General features: G+C 48.9%; 1 protein-coding gene and 1 long non-coding RNA gene across 2 annotated transcripts; one reads left to right on the top strand and one right to left on the bottom strand.

Moving 5' to 3' along the window:
- The first annotated feature begins 1,506 nt into the window (after positions 1–1,506).
- Positions 1,507–5,920, top strand: LOC101752304. The gene is made up of 4 exons (XR_211485.4): positions 1,507–1,814; positions 4,362–4,495; positions 4,642–4,710; positions 5,514–5,920. It is a non-coding gene; the product is annotated as an uncharacterized LOC101752304 (long non-coding RNA).
- HTR5A (5-hydroxytryptamine receptor 5A) lies at positions 3,953–9,436 on the bottom strand. The gene is made up of 2 exons (XM_425970.5): positions 8,582–9,436; positions 3,953–8,006 (listed from the first exon to the last, which is right to left on the bottom strand). Exons 1-2 carry the CDS (start codon positions 9,317–9,319, stop codon positions 7,674–7,676), a joined length of 1,071 nt encoding a protein of 356 aa, XP_425970.2. The 5' UTR covers positions 9,320–9,436; the 3' UTR covers positions 3,953–7,673.
- Positions 9,437–12,869: the final 3,433 nt, after the last annotated feature.

Raw genomic sequence — 12,869 nt, 5'->3', positions numbered from 1 at the left:
GGTGTATTCAGGCATGCAGTGCTGTTTGCGTGGTGGGAGGAGGCCAGTGGGTCTGATTTGTATCAGAGGGCTGCTTTAAGAGTTGTAGAGAGGAAGAAAGGAAAGTATGTGCACAAAGCCAAGCATCCAAGTGCTAAGCACTTGTACACACTGCTCATTTCTCAGCATCCCACACAGCTAGAGCATACTTGTGGAGGGGCAGAGTGCACTTTGCTTCCATCCTCAGTGCTCAGGCGTGGGTCATCAGGCTATTGGGGTGCTTCATTACCCTTCAGATAAAAGAAGCCTAAATATCTTGCTGTCTCCAAGGACCACGTCTGGGAACAATAAAGGGGATATTGCTCCTTGGGAGGAAATTAAAACTAATCAGTCTCTCCTTGCCCTGCGCTGCCACCTCCAGCAGATCTGAGAGCACTCAGCTCCTGACCTCACTGAGCTGAGCTGGGCACAGAGGAACTGCTCTGCTCCAACGTGGGGCTGTACCACAGGGCCCATCCTACAGCAACTGCTCCAACATGGGGCTGTACCACAGGGCCCATCCTACAGCAACTGCTCCAACATGGGACTTTACCACAGGGCTAATCCTGCAGAAACAGCTCCAGCGTGGCACTGTAACATAGGGCCCACCCTACAGGAACTGCTCCATGGGTCTCCATGGGCGGCAGCTCCCCCAGCCCTCCTGCCCAACAGCTGTCCCTCTCCATGGACTGCAGCTCCAGCCCAGGCCCTGCTCCTGTTAGAGGATCGCCGTGGGCCGTACCTCCGCTGCCACATTCACTGCTGCACCATGGGCTTCTCCATGGCTGCACGTAGAGATCTGCTTTGTATGGTGCCCATGGGTGCAGGGGGACAGCCTACTCCTCCATGGCTCAGTTTGGCCCAGCACTGGGTCCCTTTTGGGGCATCTGGAGCTGTCTCTGGTCTGGGGCATCCCCCCACTCCCAAAACCTTGTTACGTCAGCTCTATACACTACCACAGGGGGTAAAAGCCTCTCAGTGAGGGTGTCCCAAAAGCAACAAATGCCACAGCAGTGCTAGGTGAGGTGCAGATGAGACATTTCACTTTGTTCCTGGAAGAAGCAGGCTCCCTGCAGGTGGGTAACTGCTGCCTTGGAGACAGGTGGAAATACAGTGACAGCACAGAGGGTGGGAGCTGGTCTGAGGAGCAGCGGTGGATCTGCTGTCAAATAGGTTTTGTTCAAGAGTTATTTGCTGTGTTCTGCATTCAAATACCAGCCATGCTGGGGTCTCCAAAGGAATTCCAAGGGTTTGTGCTGTTTATAACCTTGTCTGGGAGCCTAAATCTTCAGTAAGAAATAGCCATGACTTTCATTTTGGTTGGCCACTATTAACAGCGTATGAAGTAGCCCAAAGACTTCAGCCAAGGTAGCGTGCTGTGAATTCCCCTTAAGGCCAAGTTCTGTGCTGCCAAACAGTGGGAAGCAGAGCAGCGTGGCTGCGTGCTGCCTCTGCCTCCTCTTAAAAACCTTCCAAAAATCAGAATCATTTTACACCACAAACTTGCTGTTTCCTTCTCCACTCCCATTCTAGATATCGAGCAATCCCCTGTGCCAATGCTGCCTCGCACTTCACATCTGCTGCTCTCCTCCTGTCTGTTTAATATTCACCCCAAGCATGAGCACCCTGCCTTAATGCACCTGCAGTCATTGGCAGTGGGTGAGTAGCTGAGGAGAGAGAAAAATCACAGCCCTGCACCTCCTGACACCGTGTGAGGGGCTCCATATGCTCTGTGCTCACTGGAAGATCTGAAACTGGCATTGCATCAAAATTGTTCTCCCCACCTTTGAAAGCAGGTCTGCATCTAAAGCGTGGCACGACGTGACCATCAGCTTGGTTCAGGGCTCTGCTTTTCCCTGTTAAGACCGGCTGGCAGGAGCATGGGGAATCTATAGGGCAGGATAGAAGGCTCTATGAGGGCATCATGGGGTGATTACGTTAATTTTCCTGCAAGCCTATGTGCTGCAAGCTCTTCTGGGGTGGAAATAGCTCTGTTTGTTCCAGATGGTCCACGTGTGAAGGGCTCACTGATGTCCAGAGCTTCCCATCTTCTTTCCCCTCCCATTCCTCTGACCAGCAGGTTACTTTGACGATAGAGAGATTTCCACCTTCTGCGGCCAGCTCAGGGACTGGGCAGGACATATCCCCAAGTGATGCAGTAAACATTCCATCTCCAACAAAGGGGCTGGGGCACTGTTATCCTGCAGCCAGGGCTGCAGCAGGTGGAGGAATGTTTCCCTTCATTTCCAGAGCGAACCTCTCAGAGCTGCTCCCAGCCTCACGTGGGCATTGCAGAGGTGCTTCTCCCACTGATGGAGGTGCTGGTCAGGCTGAGGAACTACAAGGGTGACAGGGGGATGTGGAGAAAGGGCCCATCTGTCTCGCTTTTGGGGTGGTTAGGGGAAGCCTTGGACTTGCCCAGCATGGGAAGTTGCACTGAGGCTGCATGGTTGACTCTGGTTGCATGCAGGAGAAGCAGTGAGATCCAATGAAGTGAAATTGCAGCCTTCCCTACAGCGGTCAGCTTAAAATCCATTCCTGGATGCAGACCATGCACGGGCAGTAAATACACCTACATGTTCTGAATAGACCAATGTGTTCAGCTCCCTCTGTACTGCCCCTGACCTACTTGCACCCTCATTTTCCTGTACAAGTGAGGTCATATTTACACCTTTTCCAATCTATGAGCAATTAGCAAATACTGGGCAGTTTGAACCACACATTGATTTCTTCTTCACTTTTTCATGGAAGTATTGAGTGTCACCAAGCCAGGTCCATTACCAAGGGATGAATACTTAATATCACCATTTGTAATGAACCACGTGTTGCAGTCAAAGAAAGACATCAATGTGATTTATTTTAATTATATTTATTTCCTGTAATTTTTTATTCATCGAGTCCTTTATTAGCTATTCCACATTTTTGCCAAGGATCAATTTCCAGCTGTACATCAGTAACAGTATTAGCCTTCTGAATACTTGGCTCTCTCCATCTGCCCTTTTTAAAGCACTGGCACAACTTCAGCTCTCATCCAGTCCTCTGCACTCAGGTGTTAGTGAAACTAACAGAGATTTAAATAGCTCTTTGGCCACCCCCTTTAAAGTCAAGGCCTATTCTGGCAGGTTGGTGATGTTCAGCATACTGCAGTGGGGACATACATTTTGCCAGAGGTGTTTTACCCCACTGCTCCACATGGAGCATGCATGGCACCCACGTTATGATCCCTGTGTGTCTGCTATCTGCTCTGTGGGTACAGTAATGGATACAAGGGGAAGACAGCAACGTGCCCCCTCATACACAGAGCAGCCTAAATCACTACTTTACAACTATCACTTTGACACTTTGTCAGTTGCACCTCACCGCAGTGACTGCTGGAACTAATAGTCATTAATTACCTTTGTCAGCTGATGTTTCCTTAATTGTCTGCATCTTTACTTCCATGAACCCACCAGTTTGAGCTGTCAGCGCCAGTTTAAAGGCTGCTGCTCTCAGAGGTAATCTTTAGGAAAAATCCAGGTGAGTTAATGGAAAGTGAAGTCACCTGGCTGTGTGGGTTTGGTGTGCATCCTGACATCACCTGAGTGCCCTGCCTTCATTGAGGAGCACAGCAGGAAGGTGCTCAGCCAACTGCCATTTAATCTGAGGGAGTTCTTTCATGTCCTTTCCCTAAAATACCCAGAAGTGGGGCAGCATGCTGCCTGGAGAGCTGCTGCTCCCTGGACCTTGACCAGAGGCATGCTGAGCAGGCAGCACACAGCACTGCATGGCTGCTGCATCCAGCAGCTCCATGCAGATGTTTGTCGAGCTGTCAGGGCACCAAGAGGGAAATGAATTAATCAGAGGTGTAGAAGGTTAGTTAAATCTTTTCTGGAAGTATTATGCAGCTATTAAAATTGCATAGGAAAGTCAATAATAATGGGTAATAAAGTTCTTCTGAGAAATTAAATAGGAGCCCAATTTTTAATGCAGCTTGGCATTCAAAGCAGAGTGTTCCACATCCCCGTACATGATAAACATTTACTAATTAATCCTCACAAACCCTCAGCGAGGTAGATCTCTTCATGCCACTGACTCCGTTTAATAAATGGGAACAAGAAGGTACAAGACACATCCTTTGAAGCTGGGGTTATGTATGTCTTTAAACATGGTCTGGGTCTCCGGGAGCCTGCTCAGTACATGTATCTGAATAGCTTTTTGTGAAAAGCCTCAGAGTTGGGATCAGAAGTCAAGGCTTCTTTATGCTCCTCCACCTGCTCTGATCACAGCCACGTGTTTTGATGTGAATCTTCAGCACAGTCTCTGAAATACTGATATTTTTCCTGTGTTATCACATTACATTGCAGGAATGGTATTTAGAAGAAAAGCCAATGGTCTTAAGCCTCAAGCTGTAGGAATTGGCCCGTAATGGAGCTGCTAATTATTTGCAGAATCAGAGGAACAAGACTCAGGACCAGCTGGAAGCTGCTCTTTGCAGAAGGTTAGTAAGGACTGTATGGGATGTGGGTTGTCACATAGATGTGGATGTAGTTTGCACCAGGACATTGGACTACCTGCAACCATGGACAAGTTCGAAATATTTAGTGGCATTTTATAATTCTCTTCTGTCTCCCCATCACCTCTTAGGGCATAGCATCAGTGAACATAGGATATAATGAAGGAGAGCTTCATCCCAGACACCAAGCTGCAGCAGAGGTAGGCGTCTTTCCCATTGATCTCAGTTTTGTCTACTTACATGGGGTACAAAGCTGAACGTGCAGTTTATTCCATGGTCTGTGCAAGAATCCCACTGCAAGAATGACAAAGAATCCGCACTACTCATCCAATAGCAAATTAAAATGGGGACGGACGCAGCCCAGACATGAGGTGGTGTAAACATGATGGTTTTTGTTAAAACAGTGGGATAACGTCCAACTTCCCAAACAGTCCATGCTTCTGTGCTGAAATTGTTGCCGTACTGGCCTAACAATTAAAAAAGCAACATAAGCAGGAAGATACCAGCGACACAAACATCTAATCATTTAACAGGCTGAGAGAGCTGGGGCTGTGCAGCCTGGAGATGGCTCTGGGGAGACCTGAGGGTGGCCTGTCAGTATCTAAAGGGGGGCTGTAAGAAAGAAGGAGGCAGAGTCTTTAGCAGGGTCTGTGGTGATAGGACAAAGGGAAATGGTTTCAAACAAATAGAGAAGGGATTTAGATTGGATATAAGGAAGTTTTTTTTTTTTACAGTAAGGGCAGTGAAGCACTGGCACAGGTTGCCCAGAGAAGCAGAGGATGCCCCATCCCTGGAGGCATTCAAGGTCAGGCTGGATGGGGCTCTGAGCACCTGATGGAGCTGTAGTGTCCCTGTTCACTGAAGGCAGTTGGATCAAATGGCCTTTAAGGGTCACTTCCAACTCAAATGATACTGTGATTCTGTGATAGTTTTAGAAGTGTATGGATTGTATTTCAGAGGAGTGTTGTTCAGACAAAGCAAATAGCCCATCTTCTGCTTACAGGCTTTGCTGAAAATGACCGTGTAGCTCCCACTACCTCAGCTGAATATGGCTGGATAAGGAAGTATTTTTCCAGCTCATTTCTGGATGAACAATCCTTCATGCAACAAAAGCACTTAAGTTCCCCAGAAGTGCAACTCAGCATTGGTGATGAGCTGTTCAGAGAAAGCAGTGTAACTTTTATACCTTCACAAGAAAAGCAGCACAAGAGTTTATCACAATTTTTGATACACCAGAGAGATCACTGCCTTACCTCATGTAATAAGGAAATGAAATATTCTTTTACTGGCTGTGGGGAGGTTGGTGCTTGCTCAGTGCAAAGCAAAGACTATTTCAGGGAATTAGAAGGTTGTTCCCATTCTGCCCATCTTCTTGAATTAACTAACATTAAAGCTATGGTTTTACAAGACAAGACATTGGGTAAAATTCCAATTCACTTGAATTCACTGAGTTGTCCACTGCCTTCAGTGAGGGTAAGGTTTTACCTAATATGTTGAACAGACTTTTATAAAGTAGTGTTGAAACAGATCTCAAGGATTGCCTTGTCTGTCCCCTTGCCTGGAGGAGGATCAGCTGCATCTGTGTCACTCTTGATGGATGTTTGGCCCTGCAAGGGCTGCAAGGCTTGGTAGCACCTTGAGTTCTGCTTCCATTTGTACCTGTCTCAAGATATGAAAAGAAAAAAGGCTTTTTTTTTTTTCTTTTTTTAACAATTCTAACAGGATTTTTGACTGGTTTAAAGGACCAGTGACAATTTTAACTTCTGATGTCTCATGATCCACTAAGGATAAGAACTAATCCTATCCATCACCAGGGAACTTTACCATGATTTATAGGCATTTTTCCCTTTTATCTCTTCTTCCTGGGAGATCTGACACCAAATCGTGTCATTCCAGTTCCAATTTGATTTCAGTGGCTGCTCTAAAGAAGTGATGGTTAAAAATAATGCTGTTCTTTATCTGGAGGCCTGTCAGTCTTTCAGCAGCACGGTACAAAGTGCATAATTCTAATTCTCGGAGTGAAATGTCAACAACAATGTGGGCAACAAGGAAAGGCAGGGAGGCCGCAGAGCAACAGCCACCAGGCAGAATAGCTGTAGTGGGGCAATAGAATTATTTAAGTCTGGGCCTCACAGCAGAACACATCTATAGGTTGGCTCTGCTTCCAGAATGAAACAGTGCCCATCACTAACTGCCTTGTGTCTGCAGTCCAGTGCCCGTGGAAATTAAATGGGGTCTTTGCTTTGACTCAAGTGAACCTGAATCACAGTCATAAATACCAATACACAGCTTCACATTGATGGGAAATCTGAAATACACTCCTTGTATCCCCTGCAACGACAGGAAACCTGCCCCACATCTGCTCAAAATACATCTGTGATTTAGAATGGCAAACACGGACACAGAGTTTAACATTCGCAGCCCAGGAACGCCTGGGGTTTTGGAAAGTAAAAGTCTGAAGCAGATGCTTATCAGTTAGGCAACGAGACAGGTGGATTTCCCATGCATTATTTCTCATTCCAGTGTATACCATGCATTAAGCTTTCACAATAAATATTTTTTAAAAAAACCTGCTACATGGAATAGAATAGCAAATAGCACAATCTGTTGTTGATGTGCAAAAGGGCTTTGTACTTGGGACTCTGCTTTTAACACTTTAATGATGAGATTATCTCTCAAATACAAACACTTGCCAATCTCTACCAGCAAAGCTATGACAAACAGCCAGGAACATCAAGTTTCATCCATAGTCACCAACTGCCCTGACACTGAAGGCTCCCAGCTTTGCACATGGGACAAAGCTGATTAATGCTCCAGGAGACCAGCAGTGGGCCACAGCAGAGTTTCAAAGAGGAACCTTTCCCAGAAGCCATCACTGCACCATTACTGCCATCTCAATGTCCCAGGAGCATCACTGTGAAGGGAGGAGAAAAGCAGTGGGGCACTGGAGGCAGAACTCTTTGCTGTTGGCCAGAGAAACCCTTGCATGCTGCTTCATGAAAAATAGCAACTGTATAGGTATGGGGACCATGGCTGGGATGTACCCATGGGGACGCATCCTTAGCATCACTGCAGTGTTTGTGGTTCTCAGCTTCCTCAGGAGTTTGTTAGGTTCCACTGAGAGCTGAGAATAGCCTCCTGGGGCAGAGAACACTTGTCTTGCTCAGTGCTGTCTAAAGAATAGGTTCCGGAAGGCATTGTTGTAGTTTTTGTTGAAAGCAGTGTAAATGAGGGGATTAAAAAAGGAATTGGAATAGCCTAGCCATAGAAAAATACTCTTCCAAATGGGCGGGATGTCACAGGAGCAGAGTGGGCTGATGAGCTCCGTGATGAAGAAGGGGATCCAGCAGAGCACGAAGACTCCAATGAGGATGCCCACCATGAGGGCAGCTCTCCTCTCCTTCTGCTCTCTCCACGTGTCTCCGTCTGTCTGGAACGTAACTGTGGCGTGCCGGACAGTGAAGACCATCTGTGGCTGCTGGGCAGCTTCCTTTATCTGCCAAAGACAAACACAAGTCACACCGTATGCGTCTCGGCCGGCTGATCCTGCACAGTGGGTAGGCAGCCAAGGCACAGGGAAATGCAAGCCATCTACGTCACACTCAGGTTGGAGTGAGGCTGGGGCTTTGACCCTCTTGTGGGTGACCTGAGCCAGTAGGGACATATGTGTGTGTAGAATTGCTCGCATATCACAAGAAGATTATTTCCCCGTTCACGATCAGCTCAGTAAAAGAGGCACACAGCCACATGCCATGCACACAAGTCTTGGATTCTCCAAACACATTAAGAGTTCTTAACAAGGAAGGTGGGACAATTAAAATACTTTTCCTTCTTTCCCCTCAAGAAACCTTTACAGTGCACAACCACCATTCTCAGGATCAACTGACACAACCCAGGAAGGATCTGCAAACATATTTTGCATGGGTAAATCCAGACCCTCCTCAAATCCCATTTGCTCACCAGCTGATCCTCCCAGCTGGGTTGGGATCCCATTCCTTCACACCCTGGGTGCAGCTCAGCCCTGCTGCTCCCAAGAGTTCCCTAGAGCAAAATGCAAGCCAGATGACCTACCTCTGGGGCTTCTGGAGAGACGGGGGTGATGGAGTTGCTCTTCCGAGATCCGATGCGAAACTTGGCCGCCTTGTAGATCTTCCAGTAGACAAACAGCACCACACATAGGGGCAGGTAGAAGGCCCCGAAGGTGGAGAAGATGGTGTAGGAAGGCTCCTGGCTTACCTGGCACTCCTCACTGTCCTCTGAATAAGTCTCTCCCCAGCCAAAGAGCAGCGGGGCCAGAGAGATGAAGGCAGAGAGCACCCAGGTGAGCGCAATCATGATGTTGGAGATACGGCGCCGGGTGCGCAGCGTGTACTCCAGGTGCCGGGTGATGGACCAGTAGCGGTCGAGGGCGATGGCAGTGACGTTCCAGATGCTGGCAGTGCAGCACAGGACATCGAAGGAGATCCACACCTGGCACAGAGATCGACCCAGCCGCCACCTCCGCCCCGACAACTCGTGCACCAAGCTCAGGGGCATGACGAGGGCGGCCACCATCACGTCGGAGATGGCCATGGATGCCACCAGGTTGTGGGGCACCCGATGAAACGTGCGCACGCGGAAGATGGTGGCCAGGACCAAGCCGTTCCACAGGAAAGTGGCCACCACCAGCATGGCCAGGAGGGTGAGGACAAGAACACTAAAGACGGAGAGCTGTGCCCTGCCACCCTCCAGCCCGCTGGATGACCCGCTCCGATTACTGGCATCCGGCGTCGCACCGCCGAGGCAGCTGATGTTGAGCTGGCGGTCCATGCCACCGCGCTGGGCACCGGGACTCCTCGGTGCTCGGTGCTACCGCGAGCGTGCAGAGCCCCCGGCCGCCCCTTGCTGCTCCGCGCTGCCCTTCGCCGGGGTCTTCATCTCCGGGAGGAACAGCCGTGCGTCAGCAGCCGCAGGCTGACGGCAGCCCCCCGGCCCCGCGCCCGCCCCGGTGGCGGCGGCGGCGGCGGAGCGGCGGCTCCGCGGGCGCGGCGGCTCCGCGGCTCCCCCCGGCGGAACGGATCGGGGCTGCGCGGAGCAGCGCGGAGCGGATCGAGGCGGCGCTGCTGGCGGGCGCGGAGCGGCGGCGGAGGAGCCGGCGGCGGGCAGGTGAGTGCCCCGGGCCGGGTGCTTAGTCATGGCACGGCGCCGGTCTCGCCTCGCCACCGGAGCCGGGCGGCGCGGGCAGCCGAGCCGGGATGCGCGATGCGGGATGCGGCTTTGTCCCCGCCGGGGCCGCTGGGGGTGGGGGTTCCCCGCGGTGGGGCGTATGGTGGATAGCAAAGGGAGAAAGTTAGCGTGCGTGTGGCATTGTACCCGGCTCCTTCTGAAAATCTGCTGGGGAATGTCACGGCAATGTTACGGCTTCCATATAATCTGTATGAAACAAACCAGCTGGTGGTTCTGCTTGTCTGTGTGGAGGGCTTATTTCTTTGAGAACTTCTGCTCTGGCGTTTCCTAACTTGTTAGCAATCGGTGAGCCCTTTCTTAGAGGTAATCTCTCTCTTTGCTATTGGTATTGACTACTGCACGGGCATTTCACCTGCCTGAGATGAGAAATGGGATTCTGGGCCTCGGAGCCAAAAGCCTAATAGGGATGCACCGAGCAGGTTTCCTGAGCACCGGCTCCATGCAGGCTCCAGCCTGGGCAGCTCTCGGCAGGGCTGTGCCTGCGTGGGCACACTGCTGCTCCGGACTGCCCCACTGAGGGCTTCGAAGGGCTTCCAGGTAGGAGCTGCTGTCACCGGGCATGGGCACATGGCTGGGACAAGAGCAGGTGCCAACACACAGCACCTCCTGCCTGCTCTGGCAGGACAGCTCTGTGGGAAGAGGGAATTGCACCAGTGTTAGGAAATAGGGACAATGGCACTTGCTGGTGAACAGCACTTTCGTAGAGTCGGGAGAGAAAACCCAAATGAAGGTGATGCTGTGAGGCGTACCCAGTGTGTGCTGTGCTATGCAATGTGTTTAGGGGCAGCCTCACAGACAGCCCCTAAATGGGGTTGGGAATGCAGCGTGGGAAATGCCCTGGGCTCAGTGAGTGATCTGAAGGCAGTCACCTTGTTTTGGTGGAAGGGGGATCTGCCCATACAGACTGAGACATTTGTCCTCAGAGCCAGGAAATAGGAGCTGGTCTGGTTGAGTTGTTAGAAGGGATGTAGCCTTAGGGATTGTAACATGATTTCTGAAGTATACTGCCATCTTCTTGGGGGAGAGATTGTTATTTTGTCTTTTGTACACATGAATACTGACAATTTGGAATGGCTAATTTCTGTACTTAGGATTCCAAGGACAGATGAGGTTTGTATGCTTTCATAAAAGCTTCCTGATTTAAAATTCCAGGTTTGCAAGGTGCCAGATGTCCTTGACTATCATTCAACTGATCAGAACACTTAGCAACTGCTGGCACCGAGAGGTTTTTGTAGTGTGGGTCCTTCCTGGAGAATCATATGAAGCCCATAATTCACTGAATTAACCACAAATTATAGGAAATATGTTGTTATTCTTTGCTTCAGGAAGAAATACAAAAATTACATTTAAAGGGAAATAGAAATTAAAATGTATTAAATCTGAAGACATAAAACTGCATTTTGTCCCAGTAGAAAAATTATTCATGTTTTCATGATCTTACTTACTGAACTTTTAAAAATATGTATTAGCAGATTCTGGAGTCGAGTGAGTTGATTGAGTATTAATTGAAAATAGAAATTGGAGACAAATACACACATATAGCATAGAAGCATAGAATCATAGAATCATAGAATGGCCTGGGTTGAAAAGGACCACAATGATCATCCAGTTTCAACCCCCCTGCTATGTGCAGGGTCGCCAACCAACAGACCAGGCTGCCCAGAGCCACATCCAGCCTGGCCTTGAATGCCTCCAGGGATGGGGCATCCACAGCCTCCTTGGAGAACCTGTTCCAGTGTGTCAGAATTTATATAGAAGCACAGTATTCCTCACCTGGGATGGAAGAGCCCTATACAACTGTTCATGCTGGGGACTAGCCAGGTAGCAAGCTTTTTGCAGCAGGACCTGGGTAGCCTACTGGGTGAGAAGTTGCAGCCTGTATCCTGGCCAGCATCCTGGACAAAGATGCTATGGAGAAAAGTATAGCCCACAGGTCAGTGGATGTAATTATTCCTACTGTCCAACATTTCTTGGAATATCACATTCAGTTTGGGTTTCCTCCGTAAACAGTGCTGACATACTGGAAGATGTCCAGCAGAAGGTCATCACAGTGGTGAGTGGATTGGTTTCTGATATATAAGGAGAGGGACAGTTGAGTTTTTCCACTCCAAAAAGAGAAGGTAAAGGGAAGAATCTCAGTGCTGTCTCCAGCTGCCTCATGTGAGGGTAGAGAGAAGGGGGGGGCAAACTCTTCTTGGAGGTACATAGGGATGGGATAGGATGCACTGGATGACAGTCGAAATATTAGATATTCCAATGAGAAATGAGGAAATAAATGTTCACTTGGACAGCAGTCAAGATTTGAAATGAGTCCGGAGTGGCTGTGAAATCCCCATCCTTGGTTATATTCAAAATCCATCTGGGAGGATGAACTTTGAAGAGGGCCTTTCTTTAATGGGAGTTGGACTGAGTGCTCTCCAGTGGTCCTTCCCACCCTAGGGCATTCCACAGCTCTGATTCTGTAATCCTTAGGTAATGTGGCTTAATGCTGCAGATGCTGAAAAGTGTCTGAATGTTGTTATTATTAAAGACCAATTGCTGTTTGCTTTACACACATTAGTTTCCTCAGAATGGTGGTTATTTGTAATGTGAGTGAAGGTTTTGGACCTGTAGCAATTTGGTAGTGTTTGTGGGATAATCTCATCTATGAAACTCTTAGAAAAAGATCCAGGCTGCAAAATCAGGATTATCTCACAGCTTCATGGGTGATGCTGGGGAATTAAAAGTGACACTGGTTAATTAGAATTAGTGGTCTCCATCCAGTAGAGACCGTTAAATGCTGCTTGTAACCAGATACCATATCCTAGAATCACAGAATGGCTTGGGTTGGGAGAGACCTCAAAGATTATCTAGTTCAAATCTCCCTGCTTTTGGCAGGATTGCTAACCACTGTGCCCAGGAACCCATCAAACCTGGCCTTGAATGACTCCAGGGATGGGGTATCCAGAACTCTTCTGGACACCCTGTGCCAATGAGTGTTATGCAAACCTTATGCAATCTACTTGTGCAAAATTTGGTCCCCCTCCTGCTTGTAAGCTCCTTTCAAGGACTGGAAGATTGCAGTGAGGTCTTCCTTGTGCCTTCTCTTCCCCAAGCCAAACAGTTCCAAGATTCCCAAGCTTTAATCATATAA

This window comes from Gallus gallus, chromosome 2, assembly GCF_016699485.2.
Source record: "Gallus gallus isolate bGalGal1 chromosome 2, bGalGal1.mat.broiler.GRCg7b, whole genome shotgun sequence".
Classification (NCBI taxonomy): Eukaryota; Metazoa; Chordata; class Aves; order Galliformes; family Phasianidae; genus Gallus; species Gallus gallus.
Note: the sequence above shows the minus strand (reverse complement) of the source record. Positions and strands in the feature narration are given on the sequence as shown.

Excerpts from the sequence above, each read along its gene's own strand:
- HTR5A (XM_425970.5), bottom strand. The coding sequence starts at position 9,319 with ATGGACCGCCAGCTCAACATCAGCTGCCTCGGCGGTGCGACGCCGGAT. Across the intron at positions 8,007-8,581 it reads TCTCTCCAGAAGCCCCAGAG|ATAAAGGAAGCTGCCCAGCA; the intron begins GTAGGTCATCTG and ends TGTCTTTGGCAG.